We start from the raw sequence: 23584 nt of genomic DNA, 5'->3' as shown, positions 1-23584 counted from the left end.
CGTCCCTGTTGGACATGAATCTATCCTGCCTCTACATAGAACTCCATTGCAAATAACCTGCACATGATTTTCAATCTCTACACCATTATCAACACAAAGTCCTCAGCCTTGAACTATTCAGATGTTCTCATACACAAACCCCTGTCCAATTTTGATGCTGATGATACTGTCCTTAGCTATGCTGACAATATCTGTCTCTTTGATCAGTACATACACTCTGCCACTCAGTCTATTCTTGTAATCAAACATACTGTAAACCTTCATGTAATGGCTATTTTACTGACTAATCAGCACCAGTGGGTCACACTTAATTTTGCTGATTATTTCCATTTTGTAATTATCTATTTTCACTTGCACTACTTCAGAGTACATTGAGGTAGTCTAAGTGTAAATTGAGGCAGAGTACCACCAGCAGAGGAAAAGTTTCCAAGCCAAGTTGGAGGCATGAATGAAAAAAAATGAAGCTACGGAATTTGAGGAACTAAAGGGTAAGACACTCAACCCTTATCTCAGGAAGAGGGATGTCAACAACTGATGATATAAACTCTAATGAACGTTCAGCAAAGTAATTCTTCATTGTAAAGGAGAACCATTAGAGGTACTGTTGGAAATGGCACTCCTTTTCTAAACAATGAAATTTAAACCACATTCATGTAAAATTAAATATCTGGTTCCATATATATAAAAAAAAAAAGGGAGTCTGACCAAAAAGACTCAGCAAAATAAAGGGAAGGCATGCAGAGAATTTTCAAATGCAACATTGAAAAGAGACACAGACATAAGCTCTCTGTTTAAACATCAATGTCTCCCATACTTTTTGCTACGACAGGTTGACAGATGCTTTAACAAATTCATCAACACCTTCTATGCTTTAGTGATCTGCTTAAGAATAAAGAAATAGGATACGTTTCAGAAGCATAAGAAAACCAAGGGAATAACCAAGAAGGAGACACAAACCTTGGATGCAATACCTATAATAAAACTTGATAGATTCAAAGGGGGGGCCAGATTTATACCAGAGAAAACTTCCTAATACCTAATAGACTAGCTAACATCATGAATATATTAGTTTCTTGCTCAACATGAGATTTCTTACCTGACTAAAACACATGTTCTCTTGCATCGTGCTCCCATAAACTTTTATAAGGGCTTATGACTGTACATTTTATAAGCATTCGTATTCTAGATAGTGCTAAGGGAATTATATTCTCAATTTGTTTTGAGGACCGACAGAAATGTGAATAATCCTCACCAATAATAACTAAAAACCAAGAAGACTTTAAAGGATACCTCTGTTCTTTCTGTGAACAGAAGGAAAAGGTGTGTAGACATTACTACTTTTTTGGGTACTTTAACCTTTTCAAAATAATGGGATGTATTTAGGGAAGCATTGATGGCTTGCGCAAAAGATGCTTGTGGCATGAGAAGCGTGGGAGGTGGGTTGATTAGAAAGGGTAGTGAGTGGTGGGATGAAGAAGTAAGATTATTAGGGAAAGAGAAGAGAGAGGCATTTGGACGATTTTTGCAGGGAAAAAATGCAAATAAGTGGGAGATGTATAAAAGAAAGAGGCAGGAGGTCAAGAGAAAGGCGCAAGAGGTGAAAAAGAGGGCATATGAGAGTTGGGGTGAGAGAGTATCATTAAATTTTAGGGAGAAGGTAAGGTAAAGGAGGTAAATACAGTGCGTAAGACAAGGGAGCAAATAGGAACTTCAGTGAAGGGGGCTAATGGGGAGGTGATAACAAGTAGTGGTGATGTGAGGAGATGGAGTGAGTATTTTGAAGGTTTGTTGAATGTGTTTGATGACAGAGTGGCAGATATAGGGTGTTTTGGTCAAGGTGGTGTGCAAAGTGAGAGGGTTAGGGAAAATGATTTGGTAAACAGAGAAGAGGTAGTAAAAGCTTTGCAGAAGATGAAAGCCGGCAAGGCAGCAGGTTTGGATGGTATTGCAGTGGAATTTATTAAAAAAGGGGGTGACTGTATTGCTGACTGGTTGGTAAAGTTATTTAATGCATGTATGATTCATGGTGAGGTGCCTGAAGATTGGTGGAATGCTTGCATAGTGCCATTGTAAAAAGGCAAAGGGGATAAGAGTGAGTGCTCAAATTACAGAGTTAAAAGTTTGTTGAGTATTCCTGGTAAATTATATGGGAGGGTATTGATTGAGAGGGTTGAAGGCATGTACAGAGCATCTGATTGGGGATGAGCAGTGTGGTTTCAGAAGTGGTAGAGGATGTGTGGATAAGGTGTTTGCTTTGAAGAATGTATGTGAGAAATACTTAGAAAAGCAAATGGATTTGTATGTAGCATTTATGGATCTGGAGAAGGCATATGATAAGAGTTGACAGAGATGCTCTGTGGAAGGTATTAAGAATATATGGTGTGGGAGCGAGTTGCTAGAAGCAGTGAAGTTTTTATCGAGGATGTAAGGCATGTGTACGTGTAGGAAGAGAGAAAAGTGATTGGTTCTCAGTGAATGTAGGTTTGCGGCAGGCGTGTGTGATGTCTGTCTCCATGGTTGTTTAATTTGTTTATGGATGGGGTTGTTAGGGAGGTGAATGCAAGAGTTTTGGAAAGAGGGGCAAGTATGCAGTCTATTCTGGATGAGAGAGCTTGGGAAGTGAGTCAGTTGTTGTTCGCTGATGATACAGCGATGGTGGGTGATTCATGTGAGAAACTGCAGAAGCTGGTGACTTGAGTTTGGTAAAGTGTGTGAAAGAAGTAAGTTGAGAGTAAATGTGAATAAGAGCAAGGTCATTAGGTACAGTAGGGTTGAGGGTCAAGTCAATTGGGAGGTAAGTTTGAATGGAGAAAAACTGGAGGAAGTAAAGTGTTTTAGATATCTGGGAGTGGATCTGGCAGCGGATGGAACCATGGAAGCGTAAGTGAATCATAGGGTGGGGGAGGGGGCGAAAATTCTGGGAGCCTTGAAGAATGTTTGCAAGTCGAGAACAATATCTCAGAAAGCAAAAATGGTGTGAGGCGTGGGCTATGGATAGAGTTGTGCACAGGAGGGTGGATGTGCTGGAAATGAGATGTTTGAGGACAATATGTGGTGTGAGGTGGTTTGATCGAGTAAGTAATGTAAGGGTAAGAGAGATGTGTGGAAATAAAAAGTGTGTGGTTGAGAGAGAAGAAGAGGGTGTTTTGAAATGGTTTGGTCACATGGAGAGAATGAGTGAAGAAAGATTGACCAAGAGGATATATGTGTCAGAGGTGGAGGGAACGAGGAGAAGTGGGAGACCAAATTGGAGGTAGAAAGATGGAGTGAAAAAGATTTTGAGTGATCGGGGCCTGAACATGCAGGAGGGTGAAAGGCGTGCAAGGAATAGAGTGAATTGGAACGATGTGGTATACCGGGGTCGACGTGCTGTCAATGGATTGAACCAGGGTATGTGAAGCGTCTGTGGTAAACCATGGAAAGTTCTGTGGGGCCTGGATGTGGAAAGGGAGCTGTGGTTTTGGTGCATTATTACATGACAGCTAGAGACTGAATGTCAACGAATGGGGCCTTTGTTGTCTTTTCCTAGCGCTACCTCGCACACATGAGGGGGGAGGGGGTTGTTATTCCATGTGTGGCGATGTGGAGATGGGAATAAATAAAAGGCAGACAGTATGAATTATGTACATGTGTGTATAAGTATATGTCTGTGCGTGTATATATATGTATACATTGAGATGTACAGGTATGTATATTTGTGTGTGTGGACGTGTATGTATATACATGTGTATGTGGGTGGGTTGGGCCATTCTTTTGTGTGTTTCCTTGCGCTACCTCGCTAACACGGGAGACAGCGACAAGGCAAAATAATAAAAAAAAGTTATTCGAGATTAAAAACAAGGCTAAATTTTGCAATGCTGACCATAAACAATGCAGTTTTTATAAAAACAAGGCTAAATTTCGCAATGCTGATCATAAACAATGCAGTGAAAAATAGGAAAATGATTGTAAAAGTGTTCCCACCATCATGTTTCAAATGAACTCTATATTCATTAGAACAGAGGCAATATAGGCATACCACGACCAGTCTAGCTCAACCACCTATAATCATGTTCAATTATACGAGGACAGGCTTTTCTGGAGGTGCTCTAACTTTGCCCAAGTAATAGTAAACATGTAGCAGTACATTACAGAACTAGAACACTAGTTCACCTAAAACAGAATGTCTGCATCACCACAAAAGTCTACCACCACTCTCTTTATGTCCCTGATGGACATGAATCCAATAAGTCTTTCTAAATGGTGAACCCACAAGTCTTTCTGGATGGTTAACCCCTCCCTCTCTGTAAATCTCCACCACATATGACATGCACATGACTCCCAATCCTCACACCACAAAAGCAATGAAAAAACTAGATGCTCTAACAACACTTATTCGGATAAAAAAATCCCCTACTGTCTCCTATGCTTAATTCACCTGTCTCACCTTTTCACCTTGAATGGTCACCCATCCTCTCAAAAGGAAAATAACCAGGTTGCAAACCATATAAACCAATACAACAATCACCTGTTGCTTAGCTATCAATCAGTGTCTCTGAAGTCTGGAACTCCCTCAAGGGGGTGGCCACTCTAACTCACAATTGGTATTCTCACCTTCATTTCTATTAGAAGTCTTCATGACAATAACTTCATATCCAGATTCCCAAATTGGGGAGGCATGAGTTTCTTTTGGGTTAATGATGAGTTCCTCTGACTTGGCTGGGCCACGGGTGATGATTCTCCTCATCTACACTTCCTGGAACATTAATTAAGGCGTGTTTATTATTCCTCATATTCTAAACTCGGCTCATGAAATGTGCAATATGTCTACTGAAAAATGTTTATGGGTAATATACATGAATGAAGTGGTCTACCGTCAGGACTAATCTGTCAACAAACACGTCCAGACCTTTAGTTCATATATAATGTTGCTAACAGGGATATCATCCTATATTAACACAAATCTGAGTTACAGGTCTTACAATCCAATAAATCAGGGAATACCTATCAAATCGTCTTTCCAACGTCTTATAAAGAGGCTGTTGGCTCTGAGAACTCCACAGGGAGGAATCCTTGGCCCTACACTATTCAAATGTTTGCATACACAAACTCATGTCTAAGTGTAATATTAATGGTACTGTATTTAGCTATGCTATGTACCTCTACACCTGAGAGACTTTAAATTCTCTTTGACCCGTTAATACACTGGAAATTCATTGTAGTCTGTACACTAATATAATACAGTTTTACACAGTGTTATTGTGTATAGTTGGCACCGGCGGGTCAGATGTTATTTGCCAAATACTTTCATTTCGTCATTATCTACTTTCCTTTATATCACCTATGAGGAACCTTGGGGTAGGTTAGGGTAGGCTAGGTTTACATCGATGTAAGCTAGGTTTATTTAAGATAGGCTAAGTTTACGGTGAGGAAGACTTGGTTTACGTTAAGGCAGGCTTGGTTTACGATGAGGAAGCTTGGTGAAGTAATAGAGGTTTACGTTAAATCTTTAAGGCTAGATTTACCTGAAGGCGGCTAGCTTTACGTCCAGTTAAAAACTACGTTTACGTATGCCTCGATTACCCAAAGTTAGGTTAACCCATGGGTAAACTAGGTTTACACTGAGGTAGGAAAGGACCAGGGTTTAGAAATACGATCGAACAGTGTGACTATTTGAATCTAACTTTGCCAAACCTTAAGATGGCGACGGGCGTAAGGTAACCTCTTATAACAGATGGAAAAAATTATATTCCCGTTCATCAGTAACGATATCTGTGTGAATTTCGATATTTGCAAACCTTATTCTTCGGTATGATAACTCGATAGGTAAAGCGTTGAGTAAAAAAAATGAAGGAAAATCAACTTGTTTTTCCCAATATTACCGACTAGTCGGCAAAATAACCAGATGCCAAAGCTTGTTAATACTCAAAAATGAAAAATAACTCCTCTGTGCTTCATAATAACACAGCAATCCTCGCTGACCCCCAACCATATGCATATCTTTTATATACGCACTATTACAGCCAAGAGGATCGGTGTGAACGTTAAAAATTTATGAACTTTCCACTTACTTCATCGTTAATCTGTAATCAACCACCACGATAACTGGTCATGTTTACATCGCCGCCATACTGAGCTCTAGTTTTTCCATCATAACAATAACATGAGAAATAAGCTGAGACTTCCTTAATTCCTGAATGTATTTGGACACTAAGGGTCACCTTTTGGGCCAAAATGTTTCAAATACCAAAAAAACTGCCCAACCGAATGCTGCGGGGAGCTCGGCCGAGTCATTCAGGTACTATGGCCCCTATAGCACCTAATACCAACCTCCTCCTCTAACGTCACTGTATTTAACCCACTAGACCCTCTGTGCTTGCCCCAACCTACCTCTATGCTCCTCGCCCAAGCAGAAAGTCGTGTTATTAATCAAAAAACAATATTTTGTTCTCGGAAGACGGGATTCCACACAAATATGTCTGCCCACCGCTTGTGGTTACTGGACACTGCCAGTTTATAATGAAGAAGTCCAAGTGGATTGGTAAAGCCATAGATTTTTGCGTGATGCCGTCCACAGCGCTCTCTGCTACTGACCAACCCAACTGAAAGGGTATAATAGAAAACGTAACGTAAGAGAGAGAATGGCTTTCTCTTGATGGATGACTATGACATTTATATCGATTTTTCTTAGAGGTTAATTTAGCGTTGCTAAACGGTATATATATATATATATATAATTTTCCAAAAGAAGGAACAGAGAAGGGGGTCAGGTGAGGATATTCTCTCTAAGGCCCAGTTCTCTGTTCTTAATGCTACCTCGCTAACGCGGGAAATGGCAAATAGTATGAAAAAAAAAAAAAAATATATATATATATATATATATATATATATATATATATATATATATATATATATATATCCTATCAGTGGATGACTGTTTGATAGCTCATTTCAGCGTCGTTTTCTTCAAAATCAATGAATTTTCTGTATTCTTTCTCATAACATTTGTATGAATACGTAAGGAATATTAAGCTGGGTGCGTATTCATCTATTCAGTTATTGCAAAACTTAATATGAGAAGTTTGTGTAGGAATTCTGATATTTAATAATGAAAAATCCTTCATTAGCCTATCAGTAGAAATTTACAGTCATGCAAAGATAGGGGCATTTATAGTATATAGTGTATAGACATCTTATGCAGTACAAAAAGAGCAGTAATTAAGCAAATACCACAAGAAACAGAGGATAAAGCAAGACACGATATGTACAAATAGGCAGGTTTCAGATAGATACTTGAGTAGATAATGTATGATACAATAAATATGACGCACCACAATAACATGCAAGATACAATGGCACACCAGACAACTGCAGTGAATGAGAGATAAGTGGAATGATAAGCCTTACCTGATATGTCTATCTATATGATAGATTCAGTTAACATTCGAGCCTCAACTACAAATCTATTGCTGTAAAATGTATTATGCAGTATATGTCGAATATCAACACTACTCATAGTTAAATCATCAGATACCCTTATATCTTATAACTTATCATGTACAATGAAGGCTTCATCTATTATTTATTTATTTGTTTTGCTTTGTCGCTGTCTCCCGCGTTAGCGAGGTAGCTCAAGGAAACAGACGAAAGAATGGCCCAACCCACCCACGTACACATGCATATACATACACGTCCACACACGCAAATATACATACCTATACATCTTAACGTATACATATATATATACACACACAGACATATACATATATACACATGCACATAATTCATACTGTCTGCCTTTATTCATTCCCATCGCCACGCCGCCACACATGAAATAACCACCCCCTTTCCCCAAATGTGTGCGAGGTAGCGCTAGGATATATATATATATATATATATATATATATATATATATATATATATATATATATATATATATATCCTAAACCCTGGTAAACCTCCGAACAAGTCTCGAAACTGCTTCACCAAGGCGGTCACCCGGTCGACTGCGGAAGCGGAAGTAAAGTCTCGCTTCGCGAAAGAAATTGAGGAAGAATGTCGAGTGCAGGAGCGCGAAGATGGTGGTGGCTGTTGGTGGTCGAGGTGTTGGGAGTGGACAGTTCCTAAACGAACCTTTGCCTCGAAAGCGAAATTAAAAAAAAAAGAGGATTAATATATTCTCATGTAATATATCGCTTCTTTAAAGGTAAAGTAAAATAAATCTTTGATAAAAGTCTGAAATTACTTTACGAAAAGTAATTACCTTTTCGATGCGATGATAAATTTTGATTTATGTATCTTAACCACAAAAAAGAAAAACTACGGCGTTTTAGCTGTGTTCAAATACATCTTTATAAGGAAGGAGGTAAACTGAATACACTTATGTTGTTAAGAGAATTACGTTACTCGATGAATCGTTCCTCACAAACCACTGTGTTTCAAGGAGGAAAGGCAGGTCGTGTCGTGTGGTGCAGGGACCAACTTTCCATTGAACTTTACGTAAGGAAATATAAACCAGACGTGAAATGTTGGGAGTGTCTCCATTCCAGGTAATGGAGGGTAGAGAAAAATATCACTGGTTTTAATTCGCCAAACCTCTCCAGTTCGTGAGAGTTACTGTTAAGTACAAGAAGAAGAAAAGAGGCGGAGGAAAGGGGTAAGTGTATGTGCTAGGCGTCCGGTTGATGTCTAGGGGTATTGTTGGCCTCCACGCCCTACAGCCTAGTCGCCTTAGCCTACCCAGAGAGCCATGTTTCGCACAGCCGTCCGCCACCGACCATTATCCACAGTTTACAGTTTGGGGTGTTGGCGTAAATGCTTCAAGGATCGTTTGTTGTTCAGTCGATATTGAGTATCTATAGTCGAAATTAGGAATGTAAAGTGGGTGGGTGTAGGGGCGTGAGACTAGGAGAAAGGCTAAAGGAGTGTGGCGACATTTCTGCGTGCCACCTGCCTGCATCTAACGCCCCCACCCACATTTATATCACCACGAACTTTAGCTGCTCCCCCCTGTCCTTTCACGTGGGGAATGCTGCTCTTGCCGCTACTGCTGTTGCATTTAAGTAGTTTTCTTCCTCACGGAGGCGGGTTGACGAATGACTGATATACATAAGAGGACTTTAAAGAATTCGTAAGTGACGTGGAGAATAAGACACCGTCGGAGAACTTTGTAAAAGAAAATAAGAACACGGGGAGAGACGGTGTATATAGTAGTGCCAACACAGTCTCCCCATTACTGAAGAAAATGTACAATAATGACTTGGTAATACATGGAACGTGTACAGCATTATGGATACAATAATCGAAGAGCATAAGACACGAGCAAACATAACACCAGCACCTCAAAAAAACTCCACGAGAAGGACGATTCATGGGAATCATTACATACGACTAAGTACGGTATAGGATCCTTGAAGGAACACATTGTTTTTCTTCACATATCACTGTATCTACGCAAAACACTTTCAGGGATCTACAGTGCTTCACTGTCACGAATATTCTCACGTTTTCATAGACAGTGTATGTACATGGGATTATCATCCACTGAGGACTTGAGAGGACCATGATTTCAAAGCCCTGCGAACGTATTTACGCATAATAACACTTTCCCTTGCCGTTCAAACACCAGCCAGGTGGGTCAGTTGGCTTCCTGAAACAGACTTAGAGGATGGGGATCCTTAGGTTAATGCCTCCTGCATTTTCTGTTTCAGATGTTCTGTGATATTTTTCATTATCTGTGTAACACTAAGAAGTCGACGTACACGGAGATAGACGCCGGGTTTAACACCTTATACGGACCTCTGTGGTGTATATAGCACTTTGCGTCGCTACCCGTGACGCATTCACGGGCTGCCCAGGGCCGAGCAAATATGCTCGAATCCTGTTTGTGGCAATCGGTTCACAGTCAACTCATCTGTCCATCCTTCCCTAGAGTTTGGTCGACAAAATGGGTACCTGACTTAGGCTAAGGGATGAATGTGTGTACATAGCGTTACTATAATGGCCATAATCAGGGTATTCAGTTACCCATGCCGTCTTAGCTTACATAAAGAATTACCACGCTAGTCCACAACAAAACCCTACGTGGGACGTGAGTGCCTGGGAGAACAGGATGACCCCCAGAAAAGACACCATAGCTACACCATCGACTTGCAAAGACCCCTTATCGTACGTCAGTTGTCCATGCCTTCATCACCAACAATATGTTACGAGGTTTTTGTTAGCAAAAGGAGACACAGGTAGCGATTGTCAATTGTCATGTCTTTTGCCATCATTGTATATATATATATATATATATATATATATATATATATATATATATATATATATATATATATATATATATAACCTAAGATGAGGTACCTGAGAACTGGAAGGACAACTGTCTGGAACCATTATATAAAAGCCAACGTAACAAAAGCGAATCCTCGAATTACAGAAGTAAGAGTATATTGACTACACTTTGTAAGCTGTATGGGAGAGTGGTGATTGACAAGGAGATGGCATACACACCGCATCAGACCGGGGAGGAGCAATGTGGGTTTAGAAATGCTGGAGACTGTGTGGGTCAGACGTTTGCTTTGGAAGGCTATATGTCATGAATACTTGGATGATAAGAGAGATTTTTCTTTTGTGTATGTGGCATCTATGGATCTACATGTATGACAGGTTGGGTGGAGGTCTTGTGGAAGGTGCTACGAATGCATATTGCACAGGATGATAGCTACTGTGCGAGTAGGAAGGAAGGATAATGAGTGGTTTTACGTGAAGCTGGTTCTGTGTTAAGAGTGTATGATGTCACCATGGCTATTCAATCTCTTTATGGACAGGGTGTTGAGGCAGGAAAATGGAAGCGTCTTGGAGTAGGGGGTTGGGAAATGTAAGTCAAGTTTAGTTTGAAGAGGAATGGCTCTGATGGCAGATTCGAGCGAAAAATTGTAAAAGCTAGTGCCTGAGTCTAAGAGAGTATATGAAGGAGAAAATTAAGAGTTAATGTGACTGAATGTACTCAAACCAAAAAGTGAAAGTAAGACAGGTTGGTTTGAGTATGAGCTTGAATGTGGTAAACCTGGAGGAAGACGAGTGTCCTAAATACCTAAGGATAGACGTGGCAATAAATGGAATCACAGAGGCTGAAGTGATCCACAGAATGAATGAGGGATTAAAAGTCCTGTGTGCATCGTGCAAGAGAAGGGGGGTCACTGTCTGTGAGGGCAAAGACTATAGAGTTTTTGATGGTATTGTAGTCCCGAGTGTGAGGTCTCGGTTCGAATCTTGGGCCCTAATTCCAAAAGAATGGACGAGACCTTATATATTGGAAATGGAGTCTCTGAGGCAAATATGAGGTTTAAGGAGGTTTCGATCCTTTACGGAACGATATTTACAGAGGTGTGTGGCAATAAGGTGAGTCTGATAAAGGCAGGTGAATAAGGTGTGTTGGCTTGGACAAATGGATAGGCCGAGAAGAAAATATGATCAAGAGGATATGTGTGTTGGAAGTGGAGGCAGCATGGAGGAAAGGGGAGACAATGAAGAAGATGGAATGATGGATTGAAAGAGGCCTTGAATTTCTGAAGCCTAAACGAGCAAGGAGGTGTGAGGCGTGCAAGAGATAAAGAGAAATAGGACAATGTGGTATACTGGGGTCGACATACTGTCAAAGGGCTGAACCAGGGAATATGAACTGGTCAGGGGAAACTAAAGAAAAGTTTTTTGAGTTTCTCTGCAAGTAAGGGGCTCTTTGTTTTAATACATTTACAATATATATATATATATATATATATATATATATATATATATATATATATATATATATATATATACATATGTAAACTTCAGGGTTGCGCTGCAGTCAAAAGCTGGGAAGTGATGGGCTCCTTTGGTGTGAGAAGATAAGTTCATTGACGAGACTATACTCTCGATAATATAGCCTCGCCGAAGGTAGCTTTTCGCTCGAGGCGTAACCACACGCAGGTGGAGTAAAGTAACGCGTACATATATATATATATATTGTGTGTGTGTGTGTGTGTGTGTGTGGGTTAAGAATGCGAATCGTCCGGGACGCCGCTAGACATACAAGAGTCTTGTATCTCCTCTTTTCATACGACATAAGAGAAACTTATTCTACGTTGAAATAATAAACCAAGTACTGAAGAATCCGTGCATGGATAAATGTACGATAAATGACTATAAATCTAGCATAACTGATGTAGTTTTTTTAACCCCTGCATGTGTAGCGATCCCACGGACTTGTACGAGACTGTTCAAGAGGCGAGGAGAGCGAGACTGGGGCCCTGGGAAGGGAGTACACACAGTCACGCCGTGGCCCAAAGGAGCCATTTGGCAACCTGTTGGCCGGGGCCCGTCCGTCCACTACTTCCTCCCGCACTCAATAGATGGCGTGGGCTGCTCCTCCCGCCTCACCCCTCGCCCGGCAACGAGAGTGTTGATGAGTGTAATTATGAGATTTATGAGTGGAACAAAGAGAAAAATCTGTTTAAAATATTCACAGGCAAGCCATATTAGCAGACCTAGCTGGCCAGGGGAAGGCGGAGGTTTAGGAATGCTCCTCCCTCCCCCCGGAGATGTTGGAGGTGTGGGGGGCAATTTTGCCACTTAGCTACTCCAGCGAGGGGGGGGGAAAATTTTTCTCCTCCCCCTCCCCCACCGCCGTGCTTGTGGATGATGTTGATTTTATAGTTTTATACAAGAGTTGTTTTTTTTTTCTTCTTTCTTTCCCGTGAAGGCATTCTCTCCCTCTCGCTGGGAGGTGGGGAGAGGGAGGAAGGGAAAGGGTGAGGGAGTGGGAAGGAGTGGTGAAGGAAAGTCTGTGATTACGCAGCCGTGTTCATTAGAGATGTGTTAATTCATGCTTACGTCCCACGTTATCACGTTCATATATATATATATATATATATATATATATATATATATATATATATATATATATATATATACTCTCCTCATGTACACGGATCATTTTATCCTATATATCTTTTTTTTCTACAGGGGAATTATTGATCAAAGACAGGATATGCAGATGGTGCAACAGATATCCCCAAGGTGAGGGACGATGGCTGTCTTGGGGTTACATTGCCCATTCCCCTGAGCGCGTCGCCCGCGTACATCTCTATGGTAACGCCACAGCGGCGGGGCCCCTCTCCCTCAGCAGCAGCAGCATTCATCAATAATGGCAATAATATAATCCAAGAGGGAGGCTTGCCTGGCCTGACTCCATATCCTCCCATGCGACGTGTGGCTATACCAACGCTTTGCAACAGCCGCCCCTCCTCCTGGTACGTACGTACCCTCCCTCCCTTCCCTTCCCTCCTTACTTCACCGTACACCGGCGGTCGACTCCCGCGTGATGTATATACACCCGAGGTTGGACCTGTTGTTCGGTTTATCGAACGTGTAATGTATTTGCAAACATAATGACGTCTCGAGAAGCATCAAGTCTGGTTTGACGGAGACACGCCAGTCTGTCTCTCCCCCCTCCTCTCCCTGGCGTAAGTGTGAGCAGGTGTTTGAAGCGCGGCTGTGGGTGACCAGGGCGTGTATTGATTCCTTTTCCCCCCTCGGCGCTGGCCCCTCCCCATTGGCAAGTGGGCGGCGGTCAGGGTGGCGACTGACCAATCCTCGACGGCCTGCATCACCAACTGACCAATCCTCGTCCAGCTCCGCCAGGCTTCCAGCGGGGTTGCCATGGAAACCGTGTCGACAGGAAATAGACAAATATTGGAAATGTCAATAAGACGGGGGAGGACGAGTGGCTTCTGATAGAAAATTTGCAGATTAGGAGTCAAAGGTGACGTAAACCGCCCCACGCGGACGCACGCGACTTCCCGCCTTGGGCTGCGGGGATGGAAGGACCCCTTTCGAACTCCCGGAGCGCCGTCAGTTCTGACATTTGGGATCTAAAGGTGGAAATTCTGGAGCGCCGCTGTAGCAATCAGAGGAAGGATATTAGAAAGGGGGAACTCAGATGGGGAGCGCAGGACCCCCTCCCAAGTCAGATTAGATGGACAGAGCAAGGCGATGTGGTGGCGCAGTCGGCTAGAAAAAGGAAAATGTTCAATAAGAGAAATGATGGGCTTCGGAGGAGGAGGAGGAGGAGGAAGGGGGGGTTGGTTGGTTGGGTGGCGCTAGGAGGCCAGGCCAGGCCAGGCTAGGCTAGGCTAGGGCGTCCCCCATCCCCGTGCGTAGAGCTCTTGGGGGATGGGGAAAGGGGGAAGGGGGGGGGGGGGAAGAAGAGGATTTATTTGGGCCTAGAGGAAATGTAATGGAAACACGATATGAATGATATATTAGGCCGGAGACCCGACGCGACCGTGCTGTCCCGCGCTGTTGGGGGGGGGGGGGGTGAGGTGAGTGAGGAGGAGGAGGAGGAGGAGGAGGGGGATTGGGGAGGTGGGGGAAGGAGGAGGAGGGAATATTCTTCACTATCGTCAGCATCATCAATTCCGCCTGTATGCCACACGTCCCACAAGTCGTGCAGGACATTTAACACACACACCACCTCAACTCGCCTCCACCCAACCCCTCAACCACCACCACCCCAACCCCATCACAGCCGAAAAATGATCTTGAATTTTGTCTTTTTTTTTTTTTCTTTCACACCTTTATTATTATTCTTTTTCAACACCTCCACCCAACCACCTCCTCCTCATCCCGAGATCATTAATTCCCGTGGCACATCCCCATCCACACTGCACACCACCGCACCTCTGCCGCACCAACCTCATCTTCATTGAAAAAAGAATAAATAGTACTTCAAAAAAAAAGCTATATATATATATATATATATATATATATATATATATATATATATATATATATATATATATATATATATATATATTTATTGATCCCAGAAGTATCTGCGGGGGGAAGTAGAAGAAGAAGAAGAAGAAGAAGAAGAAGAAGAAGAAGAAGAAGAAGAAAGAAGAAGAGGCAGAAGAAGCAGAAGAAGAAGAAGAAGAAGAAGAAAAAGATTAAGAAATATATATATATATATATATATATATATATATATATATATATATATATATATATATATATATTGATCTCAGAAACATCTGCTGCGGGGGGGGGGGGGGACGAAGAAGAAGAAGAAGAAGAACTTAACCAACCAACCAGCCAGCCTAGCCCTTTAAAAGAAACTTCAGAAAAAAAATAACCATTCAGTGTATTCTGCAGTAATTGAATGCTGGAATCAAGGCAGGTGTAAATCAGAGAGTCAATAGAGGCTCGGGTGATGTTATTCGCGCTCACCGGCAAAGTCAACATCGCCTTCAGGAAGGAGGAAGGATGGAGAGAGAGAGGGGGCGCGGGCGCCCCTGCCCTTCGGCACCCTTGATGCCTCTCCGCTGTGTGTGTGTGTTCTCTGTCATCAACTCACGGCTCTCATTTTATATCCCAGGTGCTAAACGCAGTTACTGGAGTGTGGTAGCCCGCCTGTGATTATCACGCCTTGGCCTCTCTCTCTCTCTCTCACACCTCTCACACACACACACACACGGCCCCCCCCCCCTCCCTCTCCCTCGCTCACCTCTCTCACACTCGCTCTTTATTTGAGCCATATTCCTGAGGTCTCTTGTTTTTTTGATGTTCAGTGAGCCGGAAACACGCACGAAGAAAATGTGGCTGGAAATGATATTCAGTTATGAATATCATATACATATATATATATATATATATATATATATATATATATATATATATATATATATATATATATATATATGTTTGTGGTTTTGTGTGTGTGTGTGTGTTGACACAAAAGGCTATTCAGAAATCTACAAGCACATGTAAAATCCATAAAAAGACACACGCCAAAGCACAGTCACACATACGGAGACAGAGAATCAGACACCCATTCACACACACACACCTATAAAGAAAAACACAATCACACAATCAAAAAAGACATAAAGCCATACACAGACCATACAGACAGACAAACACACAGACAGACACAGTCCAAGGAATGGGGCCCCACGTGTAAAAATCCCTCCCCATACAGTACAAAGAAGTAATTAGAAAACGTAATCACACACACACACACACACACACACACACACACACACACACACACACACACACACACACACTTACACTAGGAGACAAAGACGCTGCTTTGAGAACAGACAAACACACAAACACACACGGATGCACATACAGTGTCCTACACTGCACACGACACATTACACACATTCAACTCATCCCCAGCGAGCTGTAACATCAGCCATCTAATGTCCATCAGGCATAAACATGTACGTGATATCTTCCACTGAGCAGACACACAGACACACACACACACACACACTCGATTTTTAGACCAGGGAGGCAAGTGAATCTGTATAGCAACTAACACGGATCCCCGAGGGGGCCCCAATATGGAAACTGTTCGCTGCAGACGGACCCCAGCTGCGAAAAAACGCAACTCATAAGAGATTCTCACCTATTTTCATTTCAAATTTCGCGCGCGAGATGCTGATTGGTGGAAACGAACGCTGACGGTTATTATTTTTCCCCCGCCATCCACCACCTGCTTCCCTGGCCACGTGGAAATGGCATTTTGTTATTTTACATCAGAGCGAGGAAGAAGGATTTCGGAATTTCCCACCTTTTTTTTGGGGCGCCGCCGCTGTTGAGAAAGGAATCACAATTTTTATTTTCGGTGCATATCTGGTGTAAAATGTTTCACAAAGATTCAGCACTTACAAACGAATTCTTAGGAAAGGGGTGTGTGGTGGTGTGTGGTGGTGTGTGGGGGGGATATGAAGTTCCTTTGGGGTGAGGGAGGGGGTTGGATATGAGGTTCCTTGCCCTTGACATCAAGTTCAATAAGCGAATATACAAATTCCTCCGTAAAATTTTTATTAGGAAGAAATCACAACAATGCTTCGCCACCTCCCTAGATGCTTTATAAGATTTACCCAGCATGGAATATTTCGCCTGGAAATTTGAAATCCTCCGCGACAAGGCGACGAAGAGACTCTCCCTCTCTCCCTCCCTCCGTCTCTCTCTCTCTCTCTCTCTCTCTGGTATACTGTCACGTTCGTATTATCGAGAGGCGAACAAAATTGTCGCATTTCATGTGGGTCTTGACTGCAGACTCAGAATGTGAAAGAGGAATTTATTCTTTAAAACTACGTCTGATTTTTAGAATTCCACACATTATTCTTTTTTCCTTTTTTTTTTTCTCTTTTTTCTTACATAACTCGGATCCTTTGTGGATTCATTCTTATTGGCTGTCAAGTCTGGATAGTGTTGAATATCACTCTCATGGCATGTATACGTTACAACGTATTGTTGGATCTTGTGGAGGGTGGATCAAAGAGTGTTGAATCCAGAGGTGTTTCCTGGAGCGTTGGATCCCTGAGAACTGGATCAAAGGATGAGGAGTTCTTGGATGCCATATTCTAAGGAGTGGATCAAAGGGTCCAGGAATCCTGAGGTAATGTATTTTGGGGGGAACGGATCAAAGGATGAGGAATTCTTGGGTAATGTATTCTGGGGGGATGGCTTGAAGGATGAGGACTCTTTGGGTGTCGTCGTATTCTAGAGGAATGGATCAAAGGATAAGGAATCCTTGGGGGCTGTGTTCTGAGGGGCTGAATAAAGAAATAAGGGATCCTTAGGTGTAGTGTTTCAAGGAGGTGGATTTCAGGATAATGACATTTTTGGGCGCTGCATTCTGGGGGGGTAAGATCAAGGGATAGTCAGTCTTATGATGCTGGGTACTGAAGTGCTTGAATTCTAGTTCAAAGGGTCTTGGAGTATTGGATCCCGAAGACCCTAAGGTCTTGGAACTTGGATTGTTTGATCATAGGGTGTTAGATCCTAGGATGTGTTGGATTCAGGGGTACTGGATTCTGGGAAGTGCGATTCTTGAGAGCTGATCATAGGATACTGGACTTTGGTGCTGATTCAGATACGTTACATCAAGGGATGCTGGACCCTATGGTACTGGACCTAATGAAGAAAGGTTCTGAGGTGCTGGATCCTGGAATGCAGGCCTTCAACTTGGATCCTAAGGTAGCGGCTCTTCAGGTAGTACACCTCAAGTCTTTGAAGTGTGGGGTGTTGAATCCTTTTGTGGTAGATTTCAATGGTAGATTTCAAGGTGCTGGAATCTGGGATGTCAGATTGTGAGAAGTGGGTCTTTGAGCGTTGTCTTCTTTTCAGTAAGACCTTCGAGTATTATATCCTTGATTAGCGGATTCAGATCTTTCGTCATGGAATGTTGGATCCCGGAAGGCAGATCCTAAATTGTCATATTCCAGAGTACTGGATCCATTGATGCAGGATCTTAGAGGGTTTGATTCTATGATAATGGAATTTAATGTACTTCGGGTGAGGATAGTGGATCCTAAGTGGTGGCTCCTGGGTGTCCGATCTTGGCACATTAGCTCCTTGTTAGATTCTAGGAATTTTCTAAATCCTTTTGTGCTGAATCTATGGATGGTGCGTCATGGAGTGCTGGCCCTGGTGGACAGGATTCTAACGTGTTATCTCTCAAAATGCTGGATCCTATCGCATCGGATATCACGAGACTGGATTTTGGAGTGCTGGATCCGGAGATTTTGGGTTCTGAAACGCTGTGTATTCGTCCAAAGATGCTGGACCATCGAGGACTGGGTCACATGCCGTTGAATCTAGGTATACAGGATCCACTGGTGGTGTTGAGCTCTTAGAACAATGGATCTTGTCGTGTTAGATCCTGTTGCACTGGAACCTGGATTGACAGACCTCAGGGTCTTGAATCCTGGATAGCTAGCTTTCTGGTGGTGGAATCTGAGGTGCTGGGTTCTGATCTGTTGGACGCTAGAAGACTGAATCCTATGGTACTGAAGTATTGGACGTTTAGATTCCCATATTTCTAATCCTAACCTGTTGGAACTCTGGGAATGATGAGCCAGGGAATGGTTGTTTCTCGGGTTATCATCTACAAACTAACAGGTTTCATTTACATATACTGGAATGATTATCAGGCGTGAATGAGAAATGAGAGAAAAGGAAGAGAGTCAGATCGATCGATCGATCGATAGACAGATAGATAAACTGACCGGGAGAAGGACTACATTTAAGCGGACGAGCCGTAGACGTTTTTTGACGTGACGCATTCACGGGTCGCCCAGGGCCGAGTCTACTACTAAACAGGTTCGAATCTTTGTTGCGGCAGCCGGACCACAGTCAACCCCAGCTGTTCATTCTCCCCAAGTCAATAAAATGGGTGTCCGAGCTAGACTAGGATATATGTGATCATGACACGAGAATGCACTTGGAAACTTATCGTGTTTCATTTACCAGTGGATTAGAAGGTATATATATATATATATATATATATATATATATATATATATATATATATATATATATATATATATACATTAGGGTATCTAGTTACCCGTGGCATCTCAACACATATAAAATAAAAAGAGAAAAACAAAGAAAATAAGGATTCTGAGCGAGGAAGATCGAACTACTTCCCTAAAGAAGTCAAGATCCCTGGAGTTACCTGGTGTCACCTGGATTTACCTGGTGTCACCTGGATTTACCTGGTGTCACCTGGAGTTACCTGGTGTCACCTGGAGTTACCTGGTGTCACATGAAGTTACCTGGTGTCACCTAGGAATAAATGGTATTACCTGGAGTTGCCTTGTGTCACCTGGGAATAAATGGTATTACCTGGAGTTGCCTTGTGTCACCTGGGATTATCTGACATCACCTGGAGTCACGCGGTGTCACCTGGCGTCGTCAGGTGCTGCCCCAGGTCGTCTGGTTCAGTACAGTGATTTGTCACTGTCATAACATTCCAACTGGAGGTCACTGTCTGTCGCTTGTGGATGATATCTGGTCACGCTGGGTCATCTAGACTTAACGTTGGGCTCAACGTGTTGGTCACATGGTACAATTTAGGGTCATTTGGATTAATTTGGAATCACTTTGAATCTTTCTGCGTCACACAGGGATTCTCTGGATACACATGGGATCGTCTGAAGTCACGTAGAGTCCTTTGTAGTTATCTGGTATCACCCATAGTCAGTATAAGTTATCTGGGGGTCACTTGAATCAATCTGGGGACATATGAAGTCATTAAGAATTGACAGAGTACGTAGAGAGTCACTGAAGTCATTAAAGGTCATCTGAGTCTATCTAGAGAGTCATCTATAAGTCTTATATAAGTCTCTGGATATCATCTGGAATTATCTTCACTCACTCAGTTCCTTTGGGATCAGCTGGTATTACAACCTACCTTTGTTATGGCTTGTAGTGGATCGTGTGGTGGATCAGGTGTTTATCCCGATGTGCAGCCGGAGTCCAGGGCGAACAGTGCCGTAAATAAGGGAGGGTTCCTCCTGGAAATGGGAGCCATACCTATGATTGCTGGAAAGGCTTCCTCTTTCTTCCATTTGTCACTGAGGGGTGATTCTACCAGACGGGAGCCAGTGACGATCACCATCCTGGAAAAAAAAAGAACGGCTGAGGATTACGTAAAGGCTTATTAACACTGGAATAAAAAGTGTTTTAAGATGTGGACAGTTTCCTGGGGTGAATGGGAGGGCGAGTGGTCCAAAGAGTGACCGATTATTCAGTCGAGTTGTCGAGTGCGCTAAAGAAAGGCGAGGAGCGTCGAGTGGCGAGGCGAAAGCTTGATGCCAAGGCTCTTGAAAAGGTTCTGGAAAGTGAAGGGTAACCAGACACGGAGACGATATGAAGGAGGGGAAAAAGAATTCCACGTCGCTTCAGACAGGTAGAAGAATTTACTATTGAGAGACGAGATTAAGAGCAAAGGAAACACACTGAATAGGAAATAATCTAAATAATAATCTTGGAGGATGTAATCAGATAACACCTGTCTACCTTCCCTGGAATCCAATGTATGTGCCTGTGGAACGGGAGTCTGTAAAACGTTAATAAATTCGTTCCAATCACTTTCGTGTAAGAGGTAACAAAAGCAGAAGGTGCCCCTTATCACGGAGAGCCGGTATGGGAGCCCTCACAACTCTAGGAAACGTTGCCTAACCGAAGACAAAGAACCTAATCACAAAATCATGATCATAACTCGACTCCTTTAAATGCACAATAAACACATCAGGCTTGAATGCTGCCTTAAAGAAGGTGGAGGGAGAGTCTTGTTGGCTCTCTGCTGAACTCCATGTTCCACTGTCCCCAAGAAAAGATGGGGGATGGGAATGGGAAGAACGTCTGCTTTCTTAGCGCAAGTTTTTGTATCCTACTAAGCAGTACACAACTGTGAATTTGAATTGCAAAATGATTAGTCAAGTATACAGGTTCAAGTGATGAGGATACTTATGTATATAGGACTTAATTCCATACTAATGTCCATGGCTGATTCTCATGATTAGATGAAGTAGGCGATCATTCATCTTGGAATTGGATAGATACTTTTGGAATCAAGTATGCATGAGGTTCCCCTTAAAGAAAAAAAAAGAGATACAACAGGGACCCTTCCCTGTGCTATAAGGAGGGGACGGCGGATTTCCCTAAACTTATCAATGGTTAACAAATGCCTGGAAGTCAAGAAAGTCCCTTTTGGTTTAAGCCATCAAACTCCTTCATTGAACCAGGCAAACGTCCTCAAGCAGACGTATACGTAAATTTCACACCACTGGAGCACTGTGATAATTCTCAGCTCAGTCTCCAGACAAATCTCTGAAACTACATCTTTAGCTTTTTAAAGTGTGCCTTTGTCAAAGTGTGCTCTTATAAATAAAGTATGGGATTGTAGTGCTTTTATAACAAAGTATGGGATTGTAGTGCTTTTATAATGAAGTATGCGTTTGTAGTACAAGCCTTTGGCAATATACATTAAAAAATACATGCTTGTTAAGCGTGCTTTTGACAGTGTGTGCATTATAAAACGTGCCTCGAAAGCATGTGTTTGTTTATGTGCTTAAAGAAAAAAAATGTGCTCGTAAAGTGTGTTCTGTGAAGGATGTTTCTTAAAAAGTGCACTATATGTCATGTATTCCCAAACCATAATAAAGTCTTCAAAACGAAGCAAAGTGGCTATAGGGAATCAAGGCGAAGAATCACCCAAGAATTAGAAGCATTGAAACACTTGCTACGCCACAGCGATGAATTAGAAGCATTGAAACACTTGCTACACCACAGCGATGAATTAGAAGCATTGAAACACTTGCTACACCACAGCGATAAACCCAGTTTTGAGAATTGTATGAAAAGCTCGGGCAACCACCAGCAAGATATTACAACTAGGAGGAGAAAAAAAAAAGATGCGTAAAAGTTTTGGCTATGAATATGTAAAGTTCCAGGAGGAAGATATATAAACGCCCACCTCTCACCATTCTTTTTTTTTTTTTTGAAAAAAAAAGGCAGCTACTCTACTGTTTCCAGAATGTTTCGACTCTTCCTTCCCTTACTTTCCATATCTATCTTTCTTCCAACCCTTTTCTATGATATCTGAAAATGGCCTGAAAATTCTAATTTTGGTCTGAATTTCAACCTCATGGCCTGAAAAGTTGGTCTATATAAACATGACAAATTCTCGTCAACTTTATCTGTTTTTCTTGTAGGGCACTTTTTTATTTTCTTTTATTTAGATGTTAATACTATAGCTAAAATAATTGTCTTTACAGATCTGACGACAAAAAAAAAAAAATGGACCTGAAAAATGGCCTGAAGTGGCGTAAAAAGCCTGGAAAAGATCTAGTAGATCTGGAACTTCCTATACGCCTGGAAATCCTGCAATCAATACATAGAGTCTGTATGAATATGTGTGGCACAGTCATGGAGAAAGATCTCCCCTCTTATCCTTTCGGATCTTGGTGTGTTCTACTGATGTTCTTGGGTCTCTGCAGATGTGTTCTCATGTTATGACATAACCTAGTGTGTTCTAATTGCACCAGATTGCCTTCGGGGGAACCTTATGTGTCATGGTTCCCTTGGAGGTGTCCTGTTACGCTCTACTGTGTTATGGTGAGTGTCACGGTGTGCCCTGGGAGTGTCCAATTGTGCCCTGATGTGACCTGGTGTCTCCGTGTGTCCTCTCGTAATTTGGTGACTCCTGCTCTACTCTGATGTGTCCTGGGGAGATATGGTGTGTCTCAATATGTCCTGGTGTGGCCGTCGATGCGTCCTGTGGTGTCCTGCCGTGGCCTGGTGAATACCACCGTGCTGCGGTGGAGTCCTGTGTGTCCTGGGATGTCCTCATGAGCACTAGTGTGTCCTGGTGTGCCTTGTGGTCTCGTATGTCTCCCTCGCTGATGTTCCTCCTGTGTATCCTTCCCTCGCGTGTCCCTCCTCGTTGTGTCCCTTGAGTCCTGCAGTATCCTACTGTCTTCTGTCGTGACCTCCAGGAGTCCTGATGTGTCTTAGTATTGCCTAGGATATTCTAGTATGTCCTAATGTGTCCTATTACTTCCTAGGATGTTCTAGTTTGCCCTAGAATACCGTTGTGTATTTTAGTATGTTCTAAAGTGTCCTAGTATTGCCAAGGATGTTCTATTTCGTCATTATTTGTCCTAGTATGGCGTAATATACTCTAATATGCCCTAACGTCTCTAAAAGGTGCTATGGTGTTTTCTCACTTGTCCTAGTGTGTCCTGATGTG

At 42.4% G+C, this 23584-nt stretch overlaps 1 protein-coding gene across 11 annotated transcripts in view; it reads right to left on the bottom strand.

Annotated features, from left to right (window-relative positions):
• Nucleotides 1–23584, bottom strand: part of LOC139747513 (uncharacterized) — a 1014963-nt gene that overhangs the window by 18512 nt on the left and 972867 nt on the right. For all 11 annotated transcript variants that reach the window (XR_011712405.1, XR_011712406.1, XR_011712407.1 and 8 more), the window contains 3 exons: nucleotides 20243–20450; nucleotides 6370–6581; nucleotides 4594–4735 (listed from right to left, as the gene is read on the bottom strand). Coding sequence is in view for 6 of the 11 variants with exons in the window: in XM_071659904.1 (XP_071516005.1) it covers nucleotides 20403–20450 (48 nt within the window). In the remaining 5 variants the exon portion in view is untranslated. The remainder of the gene's footprint in view (nucleotides 1–4593; nucleotides 4736–6369; nucleotides 6582–20242; nucleotides 20451–23584) is intronic.

This window comes from Panulirus ornatus, chromosome 69 (assembly GCF_036320965.1).
Source record: "Panulirus ornatus isolate Po-2019 chromosome 69, ASM3632096v1, whole genome shotgun sequence".
Classification (NCBI taxonomy): Eukaryota; Metazoa; Arthropoda; class Malacostraca; order Decapoda; family Palinuridae; genus Panulirus; species Panulirus ornatus.
Note: the sequence above shows the minus strand (reverse complement) of the source record. Positions and strands in the feature narration are given on the sequence as shown.